The sequence below is a fragment of the Podarcis cretensis genome, assembly GCF_951804945.1.
Source record: "Podarcis cretensis genome assembly, chromosome: 5".
NCBI classification, from domain to species: Eukaryota; Metazoa; Chordata; class Lepidosauria; order Squamata; family Lacertidae; genus Podarcis; species Podarcis cretensis.
Window position 1 is genome coordinate 24023314 of NC_137174.1, and position 20954 is coordinate 24044267.

The following is a 20954-nucleotide window of genomic DNA, read 5'->3' on the forward strand; positions in this document are numbered from 1 at the left end:
GTCTGTACCTCCAAAATCTTTATGATACTTCCTACAGAATTTCTCTACCTCCTTTTCATCTCTGATTCTATGTTTATAAGTTAAAGAGTTACCTTCTGGATACTCCCAGCGGTACCTGGTGTCATTTCTTCTGAGAGTACCTCCAAGGTCTTTAAATGGGGCCCTTTTTTTAAGGAGACGGGGAAGGACTTCTTTATATAAAATAGTTTCTCTCCCCCCAATTTTGAATTTATTATTATGAGTCTGCCATATTTTGTCTTCTATCCACCCCAAGGCAGTCTCCAGGCCTTTTTTGGCCCTTGCTTGTTTGGATCTAATTCTATACCTAATTCTGTGGAATTAGATATAGAAGCAGATTGGATTATTGAAACTTCTGTTCTATTTGAATTCCCTGGAATGAGCCATTGACTTCCCTTTTGTATCCAAACAGCAACATGGATCAATTCTCACCTACCCAAAGGCACAGCCCCTGGACTGCCACATTCTTGAAGCAGACTGTGACATCCTCATCCCAGCTGCCAGTGAAAAACAGTTAACAAAGGCCAATGCCCACAAGGTCAAAGCAAAAGTAAGAGGAGCCTGCAGAATAAATGCTTGATAATGGATCCAGAAGTTGTGATCTTCTTGCTATGGAAAAATTGTGTTATTTTTGATCAAAAGTTTTTCTATATTCAGCTGTAATATTTTATTTTATTTTCCAGATAATTGCTGAAGGTGCTAACGGACCCACAACTCCTGAGGCAGATAAAATCTTCCTGGAAAGGAATATCATGGTTATTCCGGTAAGGTATATAATTCCTCCATGCCAAAATTAGCATTCTTTTTTTAAAAAAAAAAAATACCTGTTTTACATGCCAGATATCTTCTGGGAATATAAAACTTGCCAGTAAAAAAATGTGCTATCATTTTGGAGCACATTGAATTTTTTAGCAAAATTCCCAATGATTTTAATGGAGCTGGATTTGTACCCTATGAATTTCCATTTTCTCTATAGCAAGGGTGGTACAGGGGAATACATCACAACTGGATGCATAACTTTGTAAATTGATAGTTAAAAAAGAAAACCACAGAGTTATAAAATTACTCAAGGACTCAAGTTGAAAATGAATTTTGGGCAAGGGATCCATCCTGGTTGAAGATTAATTGTATCCCATACAAATAAGCCTACTCTGATCAGATTTATCTTTCCTTTCACTTCTGTATTTCCAAGCTGTTACTCATAACAGAATGGGGTGTTTGCAGGCTTTTTCAGTGGTGTTTCAAATATACACGATTTCACTTAAATGTGTGATGCCTTCGAATGTAACCCCAGTGTAGGGAGGGTGTGTGTGTGTGTGTGCCTGTACTGTCATTTAGCCTAGTTGGAATGTAAAGAGAAAGAAGTGCAGGCTTTTAGTACAACATTCCAATTCTGATCACTCACAGCCACATTCTCACAAGCCCCTAGTCCGCGTCCAAAGGAATGGGGTGCTTCTATGCTGCTGCTGCTCCTCCTCCTCCTCACTGTGGCTTGACTTGGAGCAGTGAGAGAGTACTCCTTGGACAGTGCCAGCCAACCTTAAAGTCCCACAGGCAGATGATATATATGCTAGCCCTCTATTCCCTCCCACAACACACACAACACTATCAAACCTATAGTTACGTAAATCCAACTAACAATAACACCCACAACGTAACTGGCTGTGTTTATGTGAATTCTTTATACATCATATAAACATATCTCTTTTCACATTATCAAATTAAGTAGAAGCCATTAAAACCAACATTTTGAACAGAAAATACAAATAGATCAGTTCTTATATATGTAATGTCCAAATAGAAGCTTTTTTGTGTTCCACGTACGTCTTTACGAATACAAGTGTCGGACGCGACAACTTTAAGAAGCAGTACTTGTAGAAAATGAACTTGTTGTTTGTAATGTTCCACATATGCCTTTGCAAAGTGTAGTTGTATGCAGTTGCTGTATGCAGGTATCAGACGAAAGATACGAAAGATCTTAATATATGCCTTTGCAAAATATAGTTGCTGTATGCAGGTATCATTGAAAGAACTTAAGACAAGGATTCCTGGAATAATACTTTGTTTTGCCCTGCCGGGCTTCATCAGCCATGCATACTCTAAATAATTGCTTCTACTTAATTTGATAATGTGAAAAGAGGTATGTTTATATGATGCATAAAGAATTCATATAGTTAAACCCTCCCACAACCCGGCAAGAATGCTGGCCTTTGCCTAGGTAGCAAAGGCATAACTCTTGACTGACTCCCCTTAAGTCACTGCATTCCAGTTGTTAAGACAACTAACAACTTGGCTTGCTTTATCACCTTGGGGTTTCCATCTGCTGTTGGTATCTTTTTGGCTTCCAGTACATCAAACATTGCACAGCTGCAGGAGGTAATACCTGAACAATCGTCTTGATTTTAGGAGTAGGGGGAGAATCCCCATGAAGGGTAGTACAGGTGGCAATGTCATGGAAGGGAAAGCTCACATCTGAAATACATTATGAGAGAGTCCAGCAATGGGGTGCAAGAAACCACCTTGGGGATTTGGGGGGGGGCACTTAACCACCCTCTGGCACTGCCTGTGCCTGTAGCATGTTAGCAGCCAGTGCAAAGATGTTATACTCTCCAAGGTCTGCTTCTGACTGCTGCCTCCTCAGCTCCCTCTGCTTCAACCCCCCAACCCAATTTAAATTCAGTCAAGATGAGGTGGAAGAAGCTGCAAAGGTGACACCCAGCAACTGAACCCAATTTGAAGTGTGTTATGCTCAATGAGTGTTGGTATCTGTAATAGCAGCTAAACTGGATTTTTCAACCAGCTTTATTTTTCATTTTACAAAGTGGTAATAGAGTTCGTGATATTAACAATTTCTGTCTGTTGCAAAGCGTACCTTTCCAAATTACCATCTTTTGCTGTTTTGAAGTATACTTTACGTTGCCTACAATGCATTTTCTTACCAAAACCCCCCAAAACCTTTCAATCTTGTCCTATTCAGGATCTCTATTTAAATGCTGGTGGTGTAACTGTGTCTTACTTTGAGTGGCTGAAGAACCTGAACCACGTCAGCTATGGTCGCTTGACTTTTAAATATGAAAGGGACTCAAACTACCACTTGCTAAGTAAGTATAACAAGTACTGCACACTTTATGCAGATTCAGTAATAAATTGTATCATCCCAACTACTAATAACAAACTCACTTTCTTTAGAAGATTTCAAGTTTTGTGAATTAGTTTATGATATATTCTGACAGAACCTTTTAGTAGAACTTGTTTTTGTATGGCATAATGCATTACATAGAATAATACTGCCAAAAAAAACACTATGTAAATGCAAATTAATAATACTGGAGAATTAGATTTTCTGTTCTATAGTGAAAGTTTAGAGATAAGTTACTGACAATACTGAAAAGCAAATTTCAGCTTAAAAGTGGAAGTAGATACATTTTGCATTAATCTAGAAGTCTCATCACCTGTCTGTCTGTCTGTCTGTCTGTCTTTGAATCGCTGCAGAGTTCTGTCTTCCTGCAGCAGAATTGCTTCAGTTGAAATACAGTGGTGCCTCGCAAGACGAAATTAATTCGTTCTGCGAGTTGCTTCGTCTTGCGATTTTTTTCGTCTTGTGGAGCATGGATTCCCCGAGTATTAACGGTTTTACGAAAAAGGAAGCAAACCCGCAAGACGTTTTCGTCTTGCGAAGCAAGCCCTTAGGGAAATTCGTCTTGCGAAGCACCTCGAGAAACGGAAAACCCTTTCGTCTAGCGAATTTTTCGTCTTGCGAGGCATTTGTCTTGCGGGGCACCACTGTATAGGAAACTTAGAAGTAGAAAAGCAAGTGCTTCTGAGAAAGGCTGCTGAAACTTGCCTTCTGAGTCAGCCAGGGCTGCACACTCATTGAATACAGCAGGATTTACTTCTGACTAAGCAGGCATAGGATTGGATTGTAACTGTCTGGACTGAAACTTGCTTCATTTAAGAATCATGCATAGGAAAGCAGCAGGACTTATTTATTTCTCCCTCCTTCAGTGTCTGTCCAGGAAAGCTTGGAAAGAAAGTTTGGGAAACATGGTGGAAGTATTCCAGTTGTGCCTACTGCTGAATTCCAGGATAGAATATCTGTAAGTAGCTGCTGCAAGATTTTGCTCATTGCATATCTGATAAATGTCTGTTGCAAAAAAAGAGAAACCAATCTGTGGGTGCAACTTGTATAATTGTCAGACTAGAGTAAAAATATCTCACTACTTATAGTATGAAGGACATAATATGTGTTTTGCTTAGCTTCTTTCAGTGGGTTATAGTTCCAGGTGTTGCTGAATTTTGGAGGGGAAATGCAGTTTTTTTTATACCTACCCACAATCTTTGTTAGTCTATGGCAGCTCATGTTGAACATGTCGTGCTGTAACAAGCCCCAGCTGGGTACTAGAGGTGGGAGCTGGCAGACTCCCTAGATTGAAACAACTTAAAAGTCAGACCACATCAGTATGGCTGCTGTTGGTGGGTTACCAGTAGGTTGACACTAAAAGGGGTCTCTACTTTTGGGAGGGGGGTTCACACAAGTGTAAGGCACTACCTCTTGATGCTTTCCTTTTGGTACCAGCCCAGATGAATGTATTCTGACTAGTGAGGAGGAAAGGAAGGAATTTATTGAAAGTATGGGGTGGGAGCACTGCACTTTCTAGGTGAGAGATAGAGTGGGGGGCCTGAACGTCTGACAAAGTGCTGATACAGGGATGCAGCAAGATGCTCTTTTGCTTATTGACTCTGTGTACTTAGTGATGCTTGAATTGATACCATGGTACTACGTGCCTTGGCAAAGTTTCCATTGGGGAACAGGAAAGAGTGGGAGTGGCCCATTCCAGTGATCACAGGCAATGGGACAGTTGGCAAAAGAGTATGGGGGTCACTGTGGGAGATGAGACTATGGATACCTGCGTCCCATGCCCCATAGCAAACTTCTCCCCTGTCCACAAGTTCCTGGTAGTTGTTTCACTGTGCCTTCTGACTTTGTAGTGCTGTTAATTAATGCTAGTGACTTATCCATGATTTTTTTGTGGATGAATGGGCTGACCTGGGATGTATTGTGGAGACCTCGGAGAGTGGGGTGGGCAGAGTAGATTTGACTCCGATTTGTCCTCCTGGATACTCTGTGCAACATCCACATAGACTGGGGAACCGTCTTGCTCACCACGAAGGTGCGTTTCCTTTTAATGGTCCTGGAAGCCTGCAGCTGGGACATAGAGACAGGCTGGGAATTTGCAGCTTCCCATAATTGTTGTCCAACTTTGAATATTTACTGACACAGTACTCTGAAGTGTACTGAATTACATGCATGTTATATACATCTGGGATAATCTATTGCTTGGCTTCCTAAATAGAAATTCCAGAGGGAATAGCCTTGTTAGTATGTCAACTGAATATATACTGTTAAATTAAAAACATTTAGGTTGGTTTGGCTTTGGCTAGTTTCCTTTTCTATCCAGCAGTTAAAGGGGTATACAAAAAGTGGCATAATATATCAATCCCTTAAGCACTAATATTAAAAAAGTACAAAATGGGGTCTGGCTGGTTTCAGACTGACTACTCATTGCAATTCTTTTCAATATAGGGTGCATCTGAAAAAGACATTGTCCATTCTGGTTTGGCCTACACCATGGAGCGTTCTGCTAGGGTATGTATTATGTAACGGTGGAAGCTTTAAACTTGTGTTGACACCTTATCTCCAGAGGTAAATTGCAGAGGCACATAATACGGTAAAATTGTTCCTCCTCACTCCAGTTTCTGGGTTGCATTAATCAGCATTGGGTAACCTACACAGAACATTAAATAAACTCTATTATTTTTCTAACTTGCTGATTAGCAAAAAATAATAATTCTACCTATAAATATAGCAACAAGTAGTGGAGGCTGTTCTGCCTGGTGAAGTGCCTGGTTAGTGTTGCTTTAGGCTGCCCTGCTCCCTGTTGTAAGCTCAACAGTAAGCCCTTTTGAGCAGAGTGTGTACATGCATATGATTGCACTGTCTGTCTCAGCTAAACCAGAGTGAATACACCGAGGCAGCTCCTCGTTTCTACCATCTGTCTGGAATGGCAGCTGACTTAAAATGGTTTGCTCAGCCTCTTCCAGGATCAGAGTAGCTGAATGTCAATGCCCCAACATTTAGAAAGAATGGGTAGGTCCCTGTGCTTAATAAATTGTAGAAGTATTCAGTTACCACTTTATTGGCTACCTTGTGCCATTTAGAAAATGAATACGAAGCCCAAGCTAGTTAAGGAGCATTATATTCCTTATTCAATGACTTCTCCAAGTCAGATCAATATTAGCGTTGTATGTGTATTCAATAAGAGCTCAGTAAATATTTTGTACTCACATTGTAACATTTTTGTATTCTCTAGCAAATCATGCGTACTGCTATGAAGTACAATCTAGGTCTAGACTTGAGAACAGCTGCCTACGTCAATGCAATTGAGAAAGTCTTCAAGGTGTACAATGAAGCTGGTGTGACCTTCACATAAACGGATAGTCGTCTGCCAAGGTCTGGCACCCTGTTGCATACCCTCTTCAGAAAGCGTATTTCAAGTTTACATATAACCACAGAAACCCCTCTTTTCTCACTTAACTATAGCGGATATGATTCTCTGTTGGCTTCAGTTTGAGTTAGTCTTTCATCATTAAAAAAATAAATAAATCTGGGGGTTAGTGCTTCATGCCGAAAGATATCTAAAGATAACCAGTTCATATGCACTTGTTTTGGGGGAAGGGGGGAGGTTCTAAGTATTCTTTGCCATTAAACTTTAAAAAAGGTACCTTTTTATTGTATGAACCTGTGGTCTAGCCACAATAAGCAACCTAGCAAAGCTTCAGATCACACGAGTGTGTGCTATTGGAGCAAATAGCCAACTATTCATGCACTTTGGTTTTCAAACAATAACTCTCCCAGCTTTGGCACTTTGAATAAAGGCCTTGGATGATCAATGCAGTGGCATTATCAGCGACAGAACGGGCCTCCTGCAGGGAATATCTTTGATAGGATTCTCATTTTTACACTTAGCAGCATCATATACCTGGTTCCCCTTAGGCAATGTGTGTTTCTTTTTATAATCTGTGCTCCTGTTACAGGGATGCCTTTAAATCATGTACTCATCCTCTACTCAAGCACTGCAAGGTGCACGTAAAAAGATGGGTTCCGGGAGCTAGTATTTTTATAAGCTGAAGCAGTATCATTGTTGTACAGGCACCCAGCGAAATTATCTCTTGTGTTTAATCTTATCGCAGCATATTCATTAAACTTGTTTTTTAAAAGAAGAATTGACATGTACTTGAGCATAATCTTAGGTAGTCCAAAGAACTTGTGTAGCCTCTTACTCAGTTGTGTTTTATTGTCTGAGAGCTTTTAGCGTTAGCTATTGCCTCAATGAACAATTAAATCATTGGCAACAAGGAGGCAAGCTGCTACTACAAACTTTGTGTAGTGTCCTAACATGCTGACTTTATTCTCTCTCTTTTTTGGCGGTTTGCATATTCTGAACATAAATAGTTTAATACAGAGAAGGCCTTGAAGCCAGGACTCGATCACAGTTTTGAGGATTCTTGATAGGGATTTTGTCCAGAGGAGTCCTATAAAAGTGCCAGGTGTATTTATGTAATGAATATGAATGTTTTTTAAAAAAAACACACAAACAAACCCAAGCCTTCCCAGAACTCATGCTTTTTTCTAGCGACTTTGTAACTCATGACATAACATGGTAACAAAAGCAATTATTAAAAGTTGACCTTTCCAAACATATGCTGGTTTGTGTTTTTCATAGCTTTTCACAACATCACGAGAGCTGAAACGTTCAGTGTAAATAGAATGAAGCTGGATTTGGAATTAGACAGAGAACTTTTCAGGCATCTTTCATAGTGCTGGTAATCAAATTTGTACAATGTGTAAACGTTCCTTGGTTTTAATTGGGATGATACAAAGGAGTTACTGATGCATTTTATTTCTGACGGCTGTTCAACATATGCAAACTATTTTTGGTGTTATAGATATCAAGTGTTGAGCAGACGTGTGTGAACAGTCCCTTGAGTTTTCTGAACTGTCCCTTTCCTTAAACTTTGCATTTTGTCCTGAATCATTTTTCACCTTAATGTTTCAGTTCTTGTACCCTTTCCACTTCAAACTACTACTTATTCTTGCCAGTGACCAACAGTTCCCTAGTTTGTCCAGCCAAAACTCTTACCGCTGTGTGGCATAATCATGCTAATGCATAGTTTCCCTCAAAACTTTGAAGTTTTTCTGAATAGTTTTAATGAAATGGAGTTCCATCTGAGCTTTGCACACAGGATCTTCACAGTGGGGTGGGGAGGGTCCCCCACTCACATAGGATGTTGTGTGGGACCTGAGGAATATTTAGTTAGATGATGCATAGTTAAAGCCACATATTACATTTTATGTGTGTGCCTACATGCTTATGTGTGCATTCGAGTCTCGCATAAAATGTATATGCCCACTTAACACACCCTAGCGCCTTCTGCGAAACCAACCTCATGAACACTTCTCAATACGGTCGTATTGAACCACCATGTAAAACATACACCTTGTTAGTTATAATGAAACAAAGTTTTAACATTTAATGAATTTAATGAAATGTATAGGGATTTATAGCTTCACTTTTAATGAAGGTGTAAAGAATATATGCCAAACACCTGAATAATTTCTGTCCTTTAAATGTATAATAAGAGAAAACAGTATACGAAGGTGCTTCAGGTTACAAACTCTGCTCACCCAGAAATATTACCTCCGGTTAAGAACTTTGCTTCAGGATGAGAACAGAAACCGTGCTCCGGCGGCATGGCAGCAGCAGGAGGCCCCATTAGCTAAAGTGGTGCTTCAGGTTAAGAACAGACCGCCAGAATGAATTAAGTACTTAACCTGAGGTACCACAGTAATAGGTTTAAGTTGAAACGTTCTTCTCTTCTTCACTTTGTCCAAAGGCTTTGCCCCAGGCAGTTACCTGGCTTGTTAGGCTTTGTGCAGCCTTTTCTCCAGTATCTTGTGCAGCCTTGCAGGTGTCATCTACCACTTCAAAACAAAAAGGGAAACAATTTAAGGAGGTGAGAGACAATGGTTGACTACATATGTGGTTTGCTTTTTCCATAAGATGTAGAACTGTATTGGAAGTGCAAGTGTGCATGTGGGGAGGAAAGTCTACATGCTGTTTAAGGAACCCGTTCACCAGATGAAGAAGCTGGCTTGCAGCAGTTCAGATCTAGTTCACTATTGTCTGCTCTTGACTGACAATGTCTCTGCAGGGTCTCCACCAATGGCCTTTCCAATTACGTTGGTACATGAACCCTTTTTTAAGCTAGATTTGCCAAGGGTTACACTTGACATCTGCATGCAAAGTGTGTGCTTTTCTGACTGAGCTTGGAAAGGAGCTACAGAATGCTTATTGTGTGGGCTGCTAACTTGATTTCAAAAACACTAGCCACCTGGGAAGGCTCAAGGGTAATATTTAGCACAGTGGAAAAGAGCTAAATTGGATTTTTGAGTTTTCTGTCTCCTGTTGTCATATTTGAAGAGGTAAAAATCTGGACACGAAAAGTTGTAGAGCGTTTTTTAGGGCAATCGCCCGATAGCCCCTCTGCCGCCCAGGTCGACCGAGTCTGAACCAGAGCTGTCCGCGCACACACAAAACCCCCCCAAACCCAGGACATTTGTTTAAAAATGTAAAAATTTCCCCCAGATGGGTATGTAGGACCCCTGAAGGACATGTTAAGAACTTCCTGGATGTATGGCAACCCTATAATACCAGTTACTTGAACACAGATTTACTATTTGGAACAGAAAAACTGTTCCCCACTTAAGTCTGTACTGGAGGGGTGGGGGAAATCTGAATTTAGAAGGTATGCACCAAGCCTCTTCTACATTTATAAGCCATCCAGATACCACACATTTTGAGAATTGCCCAGGTTATTAGAAGAATGCCTCCTTACCTTTCTGACCAGCTTCTGTAGCCTGGTCCAGTGCTTTCTGCACAGCCTGACCTGCTGAATTAACTGCAAGTAAAAAATAAGAATAAATCACAGAAATAGAAAAGTTACAATTCTATGAATTGTACCAAGCACATGAATGGTGTATCCTATATATTAATACCAAACTCATAGTTGGTTCTTACATAGCCAAAAAGCATTACCCCATCTCACAATGGAGGTATCAGCAAGCCTTTATGGACTCCCAAGGTTTGCAGAAGGTAATTTTTTTTTGGAAAAACCTAGAAGAGTGGAGGAGGACCCAACATACTCCAGTAAAAATTGAGCATGCTTAATGGGTCAACATGCTGGCTTGGCTGTCGGAGGATGGAAATAGAAATCCAGAGGGAAAGACTATATAGAACAGGATCATGGAAGACACACTGGCTGACTAAAATCCGTAACAGGAGCAGTTCACAATGCAACGTTTTGTTGTTGATTCCACATGTTGTAAATCATATTCAGGAAGAGAAACATAGCTTACTACACTAGCTCTGCTGAGAGATTTATTTGCTTTTGGTTCTTCTGTATCTCCCTGGCAGTGGCTATTTCATCAGTCTATCGGAACTGTTCCTATCCTAGCTGGTCACTCTTAATTGTAACTTGATGAGCTAATGTCGGAGTTCGCCTTTTTTCTTCTTCCTTTTGTCTTAGATTACAAGCATGAAGGACTGTCTTGTCTTTGTACTTAATTGATCTGTAAGCTGCTCTGGGAGCCTTTAGCTGAAGAGTGGAGTTAAAATGCTATAATATTTATTTTTTAAAAAATGAGCTGCAGCCACTTTAGTAAGGAAGTTCTATACATCATTAACATTTTAAGAGGCATTTCAGTTTTGCATTCCTGTGATAGTGAATACACACTTCAAGGAACTTGCATAAATCCTCCATGTTGCCCCAGGTCAGAAGATTTGCCATCTTTTCTCACCAGATCATGGGCCTTTTACTGCTTTTTGACCAAAGCAGAAAAATCTCAGCTGAAGCATTTCCCGGCAAGTTGGGAAAACTCCGTTTACAGAATTTCTGTTGGCCCAGATGCTCAAGGCACAGCAGTCCAGCTCATGAAAAGAAAAGACGGGAATCCAGCATTTCAGAGAGAAAAAGCAATTTACGGTCTCTATCCAAACTCTTTAGAAAGACTGCCAGTTTTTCAAGCAAGCCATTGCAATAGCTTGAACAGAAGCTGGATTTCTAGACAATAGCTGGTGATATTTCTCCACATAACTGCAGAAACGGTTGCCTGTTGGTTTTTTGCCGGCCAGACTGTTTTCGGGTCAGTTGGCAAACCCTGTTGTTTATATAATGAGTTTTATTTTGGAATTCTAAAACGACATTTTGTGCCTTGATTACTAGCCCTGGTATAAACACTTGCATGGAAAACTTGAACAATTATGAAACAGAGGGGTCTTTGTTTGGCTTTCTAGACCCATGCCCTTCCATAACTTTTATTTAAAGGTCAGGATAATTCCTGTCGGCAGTACATTTCTTGACAGACAAATCAAACCTTTTTTATATCTATAAATAAGAAATCCAGTTTGAGGTATTGAATTATCTTCACACATTTTTGTTAAAGTTATGCAATGCCAGAAAACATTTTTCCTTCATTGTTTCCATTTTCAATTGTAAAATAAATATGGGCAATATATCTAACTGAGGTTCTGCCCCCCCCCCGCCAAATCCCGGCTAAACTCAAGTGGGCAATGCAGTATGATACATCCCCCATCCCCCCTTGTAGGGACAATACAGACGTTAACTTTGTGGGGAGGGGTATTTTCTCAGAAAGGCAAAATCCAAAGTGCCTTCTCATGAAATCCAAGATATCCATGCTTGGTTTTTACCCCACCCTATTCCAAAGAGGCTTACTAAGGCAGAAGAAGAAAGTTGAACATATATGGCAACAAAAATAAAAATAGGTTCCAGGGAGCTTTGCTAACATACCAAGAAAAAAATGACCCGATCTGTTCATGTGCAATTAATACCCTTGCAGCCCTTTTTTCTATTACACTTGAGCATGATCAGCAGGTAAAATCACTGAAAGTTGTCTTACGTGAGATTGGACTACTTTTTCATCAAACCTAGTGCATTTCTGGACTCCTGTGACTTAAGGGTTTCAGGCAGAGGCCGTTCACCTCAAAGCTATTAACAGCGTAGAGAATAAATTGATAGTAGTAATACCTGCACATCAAGTTGCTGTTAAGACAACAACCCACCCCAAGTCTGATGTTGGCGTTACTTAAGGATAGATCTTTCTGTGACTGAAAAAGTAGAATATAGACTGGTGGTTTTACAAGAACAAAGACATAACTTCAGTGTCTTTACCTGCAACCTGGGAAGCGATCCCAGTCATTGTTTTTCCTTCCTCTTCAAGATTCAGCTTAAACATTTTTGCTTTTGTGTGGATGAGATCTCCTGCTCCCTGATTTGTAGATCCCCAATCAGTTGACGGATGGTCACTTTCTCAAATGCAGTCCAGCCCTGTTTTGCTTCTCAAAGAGTTGGCTCTTATAGACAGGCAAACTCCTCCCAGCTAGGATCCAGAAAAACCCAAAGAGCTCTGTTAGTCACCAAACTCCTGACTTCAAAGGAAGTGGAGGGATGTTTGGAATTACTGTATTCTTCCTCGCAAGGGAGAGGGTGGGGTTTGGCACTTTTAAAATCTTTTTTAACTGAAGTAGTTTTCCACAGCTGCAAAACAAGAGTGATTGTGGACTGGGCTGGCCAGCCTGCTGTTATGAAATGTTTCCATAATGATGGCTTTCAGAAGAGCCGGAGGTTTTATAAGGCCAAATAACGGTAAATTTCAGTGTATGGGAAGGGGGAAATGACACCAGTACAAAGATACTAATTACTGTGTTTGAAAGCACATAAACTTCAAATCAGAAACCTGTGACCAAACTGGATGCAGCTGTGCAGGAGATTAATTCAGCCTCCTGTTTTGGGGTTTTTTTTGTGGCACACCTGGGAGTGCAAAAATGGCACCAGGCAAGCCTCTGATCTGTGACCGAAAAACCATGTTCAGTCTGGTGGATCACAAATTGTGCCGACCTGCTTGAATTTTGCCTTTCTGGAAAATGCTCTCAGTTGGGTTCGTCGGATGGAAGGACTCCTCCAGGGAAGAAGAGAGATCACTCTGTGTTAGACAATATTTTGCTTGCAGAAGGTTCTTCCGCTGAGTTCAGTTAAAAGGACCGCAGGATTTAAATTAAACAAGAGCAAGACCAAAGTAATAGAGAAAAATCTGGATAATGAAGAAAGGAAAATATTACAAGAAAAAACGGGCCTAGATTTTGTGCAAAAAGTTAAATATTTGGGGGTGAACCTGTCTGGGAAAAATTTGAATTTGTATAAGGATAACAATGAGGGGTACCTTTACCTTTACCTTTAACAATGAGAAAATATGGAATGAAATTAAAAGAGATTTAGAGGTGTGGTCTAACTTAAAATTGTCATTAATGGGCTGGATTTCTGTGATTAAGATGAATGTGCTGCCAAAGATGCTTTTTTTGTTTCAAGCCCTCCCAATTATAGACAATGTGAAATGTTTTAAAGAATGGCAAAAAGCTCTTTCTAGATTTATCTGGCAGGGGAGGAAACCCAGAATTAAATACAAATTACTTACGGATTCCAAAGAAAGAGGGGGATTCTCTCTCCCAGACTTAAAAATCTATTTTGAAGCTGCCGCACTTTGTTGGATTAAAGAATGGATGAAATTAGAAGATACAGATTTACTAGATTTGGAGGGATTTGATAATGTGTTTGGTTGGCATGCATATTTGTGGTATGATAAAGTAAAAGCCCATAAAGCATTTAAAAATCATATAATTAGGAAATTGTTGTATAATGTTTGAATAAAATACAAAGACCTTTTAGAAAGAAAGATGCCCAGATGGCTTTCACCAATGGAGGTAAAGGCCCAGAAAAAATTAAATATGGATACCAAATGGTGGACGCAGGTGGACGCAGGTGGCGCTGTGGGTTAAAGCCTCAGCGCCTAGGACTTGCCGATCGAAAGGTCGGCGGTTCGAATCCCTGCGGCGGGGTGCGCTCCCGCTGCTCGGTCCCAGCGCCTGCCAACCTAGCAGTTCGAAAGCACCTCCGGGTGCAAGTAGATAAATAGGGACCGCTTACCAGCGGGAAGGTAAACGGCGTTTCCGTGTGCGGCTCTGGCTCTGGCTCTGGCTCTGGCCAGAGCAGCGATGTCACGCTGGCCACGTGACCCGGAAGTGTCTCCGGACAGCGCTGGCCCCTGGCCTCTTAAGTGAGATGGGCGCACAACCCCAGAGTCTGTCAAGACTGGCCCGTACGGGCAGGGGTACCTTTACCTTTACCTTTTTACCAAATGGTTGAGATATTATGACTTATTAATAGAGGAAGAGGAAGGTTATAAATTAAGACCATTTGAGCAAATTAAAGCTAAATTGGCTACATTACCACCAGATTAACGAATTGTATAAATTGGATAAGAAAAATGGTTTTGCCTTGGAAAAATCTAAGTTGGAGATGGAGTTGTTAGATACTGAAGGTAAAAACTTATCTAAAATGTACAAGCTTTTGCTGGAGTGGCATACGAAAGATGAACAAGTTAGATCGGTGATGATAGATTGGGCAAGAGATTTAGGACATAACATAATTTTTGAGGCCTGGGAAAGATTGTAGAAGAAAGGGGTGAAGTTCACTGCATGTACTTTGTTAAAGGAAAATATTATGAAAATGATGTATAGATGGTATTTGACTCCTGTAAAATTAGCAAAGATGTATCATAATTGTGATAATACATGTTGGAAATGTAAAGAAAAGGAAGGAACATTCTTTCATATGTGGTGGACCTGCTCCAAGGTGAAAGACTTTTGGGAAAAGATTTATAATGAATTGAAAAAAATGTTGAAATATACATTTATAAAGAAACCAGAGGCCTTTCTTCTTGGAATAACAGGTTCGGAATTGCCCAAGAAAGATGTTAATCTATTTTTGTATGCCACAACTGCGGCTCGTATTTTGTTAGCTAAAAAGTGGAAAACTCAAGAATTACCAACAGTAGAAGAATGGCAGATGAAGATGATGGATTTTATGGAGCTAGCCGATCTAACGGAAGAGTCCGCGACCAGAAGGAGGAGGAACACCACGGAGAATGGAAGAAATTTAATGATTATTTAGCTAAATTTGTTAAGCTAAAATAACTGGAAATAGCGTCCAGATACTTAATGGGCTTAGGATTGTATTTATGTTAACTGATAAAATAATATGTTTAATACAAGAAGGAGAAGATTTAAAGATGTTAATGTTTAATTTAAAGGGTATTAAAATTGGGATTTGGAAAACCGTTATAAGGATATGCAATGAAATTCAACTAAGGGGAAACGAGGAAGTCGTCTTACAAAGTAAATAACTTATTTTCAATAAGGTTATGATTTTTGTTTGTTATGTCTTGTTTGTTCTATGTTTTTGTTTGTCATTGATATTGTAAAAACTAATAAAAAAATTTTGGGGAAAAAAGTTTAGTTAAAAGGACCAGGTGCACAACCTCTTGGTGGGGAGTCACTGCCAGTCAGAGTAGACAAGACTGGGCTAAATGGACCAATAGTCTGGTGTTCACATAAGGCAGCTTCCTATGTTCCTGTGTTGAGGCTCATTGTATGGCAGATGCATTCTGCCTTTGCAAATGAGTGGCTTCACACAATCCACCCATGTGCCAATGCTATGTGATGAACTCGCCTCCATGCTAGTCAAGGTTACCACTTGTGTGATGGGAGAGTTGGGACTGTGACAGGTGATACCTGTTGGAAGATGGTGCTGAAAAAAAGATGATGAGCATTATGTATAAGAGGATGGGCAATGACTCATTGCAGTTATGCCACTGTTCCAGAGTTCTTGAACTAAAATCCAACCTTTGGTTGCATTAAGTCTCACCATTCACAAACTGGCCCATGGGGGTAGCCAGTTGAAGTTATGGACTTTTCCATCTCTAACTCTTGGTTGTTTCTGACAGCAACAGCCAGCTGGCAGAAACAGTTACCAGGATACCTCACCCTTTTCCTGCTCCAGACACAAAGGTGCAGGCATGGGATGGAAAGTGCTCCATAGTCAGTGAATCATCCTGCCTGCCTGCCAATTCTCAGTTTCTGGTGTATTAGTTTTTAGTGCCAGGGCTTAAGCCAAACAAATGGTTTTTAGCATAGAAGCCTTATTTCTGAATCTGTTGTTCTCAGGTGCTCAGAGGGCAGAATTAGAGAGCTAATGGGTGGGAAATGAAAGGAAGCATATTTCAGGTAAATGTTAAGCTTCCTAAAGGTAAAAACTATTTAGCAGTTTAATGTTCAATCCAGAGTAGTATCCATTTATTTTTCCTTCCGCTGATGTTTTCCCAATGTTCAATCCGGGTATCTTGGGCTCATACCTTTTTCTTTCTATCCAAGAAGTCAAAAAGAGGTTATCCAATTATATTATACCAAATCTATTATTTTGGTTGGTGGGCTGCGCATCAATTATTCTGATTATTCCAGTAGTACCACCATCTCTCTCCCCCCCCCCCCCCGTTTTCAGGTATAGAAGAACCCAATTGTTTAGGGGTTGTTCGGGTGGGGGCATTGGCTGAGGGGTTGGGGAACAATAGCCAATACATGTGGTAAAATGTATCTTACGTTTCGCACTGGAAAGCTATTTTTGTCTCCCGAACACCTTACATTCTATGAACATGCATTCCTCCGGCAAGTCTTGGATTTGAGACAGGGGAAAAGACTAGAAATCTCAATAACATTAAAAATACCTATGAGAAGGTAGGCATTTTGTTATCAGAACCCAAAGTTCCATTGCTCTTTATTGATGCTTGCTTTCTATGGTGCCCAAGGTACACTTTTAGGCAATGTTAGGTATGCGTACCAGCCAGCCAGACAACATGCCATATCGCTAAAACAACAGGTTATGCTTTTTTAAGAGTCCTTGAGGTAGGTTGGCGGGCAAGACAGCCTCTTAACCTTTTCCAGTTTTTCTAGTTTTATGTGTACTGCCAGATACTGATCGGATGCCCTGAGAGTGACAAAATGCTCATTTCATACCTAAAGAAAAAAATGGGGAGGGGAAGAGAAGAAAAATCCCCCATACTTCCACAGTTTCAAAATTCAGCATTCATTAACAGTGTACTCTTAATACAGAAATAATATACTCAGAAATAAGACCTAATGAAGCTTTTTTCCCCAGCTGAAACTTACTGGAACTCAGTTCCAGCACCTCTCAGGTGGGCGCCATTGCCATTAAAAGAAAACAAGGGAGGTGCTCATGGTGAGTTTTCTGGAAAAATAGCACTACTCACTCCCCAAAAGAGCAATTCTCCCAGTCTCTTAAGGTGGCAGTTGGCAAGCATCAGTAATTATTTATACAGTTTCGGGTGAAGAGAAGAGTTTTCTTTCATGTTTACAATGCATATTGGAAAGCATATCTGTTCAGCTTGGTATGTGATGCAGCGATAAGGGCCTTTTAAGTGTTAAAAAGAAGGGAGAATTTTGACAAGTGTCATTTCTCTGATCTCAGTGCTTGCCGCTGTATGGGATGGAGCATCACAGAACAGCTAATACAGCAGAATGTTGTGTGGGTGGTCCAAAATAAGCCCACCACTCATGCACTATTATTATGTCAATGACATGTTGTGTCGTGCACTATTATTGAATCAATGACATTCCCCTGCCCCCCCAAACCCTACAAGCATTCTGAAGTAGGCTCCTAGCTGCTGTCATCTGCAGTGATGCTGGGACCCAGTCCGACCATTAGGCAAAATGAGTGCTCCCACACATGATTCTGGGTGTCATGAGAGGGCAAACAATAGTTATTTGATTTTTCACCACTCTCTTTTCACTGTCAGGGAAGCGAGAGCCGCTTGCTTGGTTTTCGGGCTCAGCTAGCTGCCCAAATATCTTGCCTGGCTTCAGATACAGTAGTACCTCAGTTTAAGAACAATCCTGTTTACGAATGATTTGGTTTACGAACTCCGCAAAACTGGAAGTGGTGCTCCAGTTTGTGAACTTTACCTCGGTCTACAAACGGAAACCAAAAGGTGGAAGGGCATTGGCGGCAGGAGGCCTCATTAGGGAAAGTGCGCCTCAGTTTAAGAATGGACTTCTGGAACAGATTAAGTTAATAAACTGAGGTGCCACCATACTTCGCACCTTCATTTGGGAATAGGAATGGAGGGATCTGTCCATTTTAGTTCTCTCAGTTTCTCTTTTTTCCCATCTTAAATTCAATTTTCCACATTTCTGCACCGATTTACGGATTTTGAAAAATGAAAATTCACCAGTGTTTTACTACAGATTTCTCCTAATGCATGTTTATATGCAGTTTTGACTAATGTACACATTTTCTGAAGGAGCTTTCCCTACTACAATGCATGATTTTCAGTAATACACATTAAATTTTATGCACTCCCCCCCCAATATATACATTTTTGTAAGCATTGCTTGGGTGGAGAACTGCACTGCAAAATTGAGTTGTGTTAATTTTGAAGGATCGTTGTGTTTTGGTTCTCATATCGTTTTGGGAAGCATGGATTAGGTATGTTTGCCTTTCTATTCAAACTGAATTGAACTCTCCCTGCTTCCCTATTTAGGAAGGGAGGAACGGCCATTCACTGCTCTACCTAGCAGAATGCCTTGGGCTGACTCTTAGAAAACAAATTCTACTGTGGTCAGTTGTCTTGTTCCTACATGTGCCTTAATCTCTAACATGAGCATGCACTGCTTCACAAGCTGTGGAAAGAAAACACGGCAAACCCTGAGAATTATATTCTTAGGCTTCTACTCCACACCATGGCTGGAAAGAGAAACTGCAGTAACACTGACATGTTATGCGAAAATGTGCATCAGTGTTGCTTAACCTGAGGCTGTTTGTGGAATCTGCAGGGCATCATCACACACACAATGATCTGGTCAAAGACTGAGAAATTGACATGACCTATCCTCAGTGGCTTTGTATACCACACAGAGGGGGGAAATTGGGTCTATTACAAGCAGGGCTATTTGTCCTGGGCATTACAAAATAATAACCTGTCTAAAAGTATCTCAAAATTTTGCATCACAATAAATGATGCAAATTTACCATTTTGGGGGTGTGCTGTGGCTCTCTGGCCTTCCCTTGTCACAGCTTAGTCTTTTAACCTCTAACCCAAAACTCTCCTCTGAAAAGCATTGATCTCTCCGTCACTCACACCAATCCTCCCATCCCTGCACTGGGTCCCCATCGCATCATGCATCCATCTCAAACTCCATCCTTAGCTTTAAGGCCCTGCCCAGGTTGTCCCACTCTTTGCTATTTGTACGCCAACATCCCCACCTCCAGTGGGGCAAATATCAGATTGGGGAGGCCTTAGATGGACAAAATGTTGCAAAGGGAAAATGTTGACGCTCCATCTCCCTTTCTCTGATCAGAATGGTGACTCCCCAGGGCTGATTTGAAGGTGTTTTTGATTGATTGATTGATTGATTGATTGATTCAAAGAAAAACACATACACCAAAAGACTGGCAGATCTAAGGGCCCAACTTTGGCATACAAGGTGTCATGAACTGGCAGGACAACAGGGAGGTGGAAGAGGCTTTAGCAGAAATATTATAAAGGATTAAGTAAAAACAGATTTTTAATGGATGAAAAGAGGAAAGGTAAAGTTACATTACATTAAGATAAATTATAGGATAAAAATTGGGAAAGATGGAAAGGATTTGCTGAAATAGCTAACTGAACTAGAATACAAAAAAGGGAGGTGCGAGGAGGTCAAGGAAACAAGCAAATGAAAGATAAGTTATGGGAAGGTTTGTTGTGTTTAATTGTTTCTATTTTTCTGTTTTTTATAATTTTTTCATTTTTTTCCTATTCTCTTCTTTTCTTATTGTGATGTGTTGTCAAGTTTTTGTTTAACTTGGAGTTATCTCTTTTTCTTTTTGTAACATTTAAAACTTTAATAAATACTATTTTAAAAAAACAACAACAGGGAGGTGGAAGAGGATCCTGGTGAGGGGTGTAGCCGGGACTGGGACATACCAGGGCAAGCTGGGGATGGGGAAGGAGAGGTTCATGTAGGAAGTACTCACAGGGTGACGGAGGATGATGAGAGGATGGGAGCCAGTGCACAGGAACCAGAGCAGCAGGACCCATCACCAGAGCCAGAGAGGCCCCTGTCTCCATGAACACGGTGGGCTCTGAGGCATAGGGAGCAGCAGCACTCTAGGAGGCTGATGCAGGCCAGGGCCCCAAACCCAGCTTCCTCACTGGCCAGGTGAGGCTCGCTAGCTCTCAGTGTGTGATTCCTCAGCTGGAGTAGGCTTGAAACAGGTGAGGGTCATATGCCTCGTCAAGCCCAGATGCTGCAATCAGCATGCAAAAAGAGAAGCAAAGCTGAGGGGCTGTGTTTGCTCAACTGCCCATGTTGATAGACCTCAGCTTGGATGCTTCAGGATTTTTGTGGGACTGTGCTTCGGACACGTGGATTGACCCTGGACTGACTTGCTGCCAGGTAGGCCAGGGGTTCAGGACGGAAGGGATGCTTTGCATATAGAAGGGCCCAAGCGCAACCCCTTGCTTCTTTAGGTAATTGCTCAGGGAGTAGGTGATGGGTGAGATCTCTGCTGGAGACCCTGGAGAGCTGCTGGCAGTAAAAGTAAATGATTCTGTGCAAAATTGCTCAGTATAATTCAGCTAGCTAGATCCATAAGAAGCTATATCTTGATAGTGGATCTCCTGCGCCGTGCGGAATTTATTTTATTTATTAAATTTATATACTGCCCTATACCCAGAGGTCTCACACCCTGAGTTGAATGGCTGAAGTGTGGTTTAAATAAAACCAGGGACTTCCTTGCTCTATGCCACATGATGCCCAGTCTCAAAGTGCCCCTCCAGTGAAAGAAGGTAGACATGGAGGGTTGAGTGGCTTGAACAACCACTTATTCACCTGTGATTTTATCCTTGC

The 20954-nt window shown here is 40.9% G+C and overlaps 2 protein-coding genes across 2 annotated transcripts in view; one reads left to right on the forward strand and one right to left on the reverse strand.

The window, feature by feature from the left end:
• GLUD1 (glutamate dehydrogenase 1) overlaps window positions 1-7778 on the forward strand; it is a 34174-nt gene extending 26396 nt beyond the window's left edge. Inside the window, exons 8-13 of the mRNA XM_079975656.1 lie at window positions 431-568; window positions 702-782; window positions 2996-3119; window positions 4024-4115; window positions 5603-5665; window positions 6390-7778. Of these exons, the coding sequence (XP_079831782.1) occupies window positions 431-568; window positions 702-782; window positions 2996-3119; window positions 4024-4115; window positions 5603-5665; window positions 6390-6509 (618 nt within the window). The 3' untranslated portion in view covers window positions 6510-7778. The remainder of the gene's footprint in view (window positions 1-430; window positions 569-701; window positions 783-2995; window positions 3120-4023; window positions 4116-5602; window positions 5666-6389) is intronic.
• Window positions 7665-12593, reverse strand: LOC307215939 (uncharacterized protein). Its single transcript, XM_079975783.1, has 4 exons — window positions 12328-12593; window positions 9976-10038; window positions 8926-9061; window positions 7665-8730 (listed from the first exon to the last, which is right to left on the reverse strand). Exons 1-3 carry the CDS (start codon window positions 12389-12391, stop codon window positions 8934-8936), a joined length of 255 nt encoding a protein of 84 aa, XP_079831909.1. The 5' UTR covers window positions 12392-12593; the 3' UTR covers window positions 7665-8730; window positions 8926-8933.
• Window positions 12594-20954: the final 8361 nt, after the last annotated feature.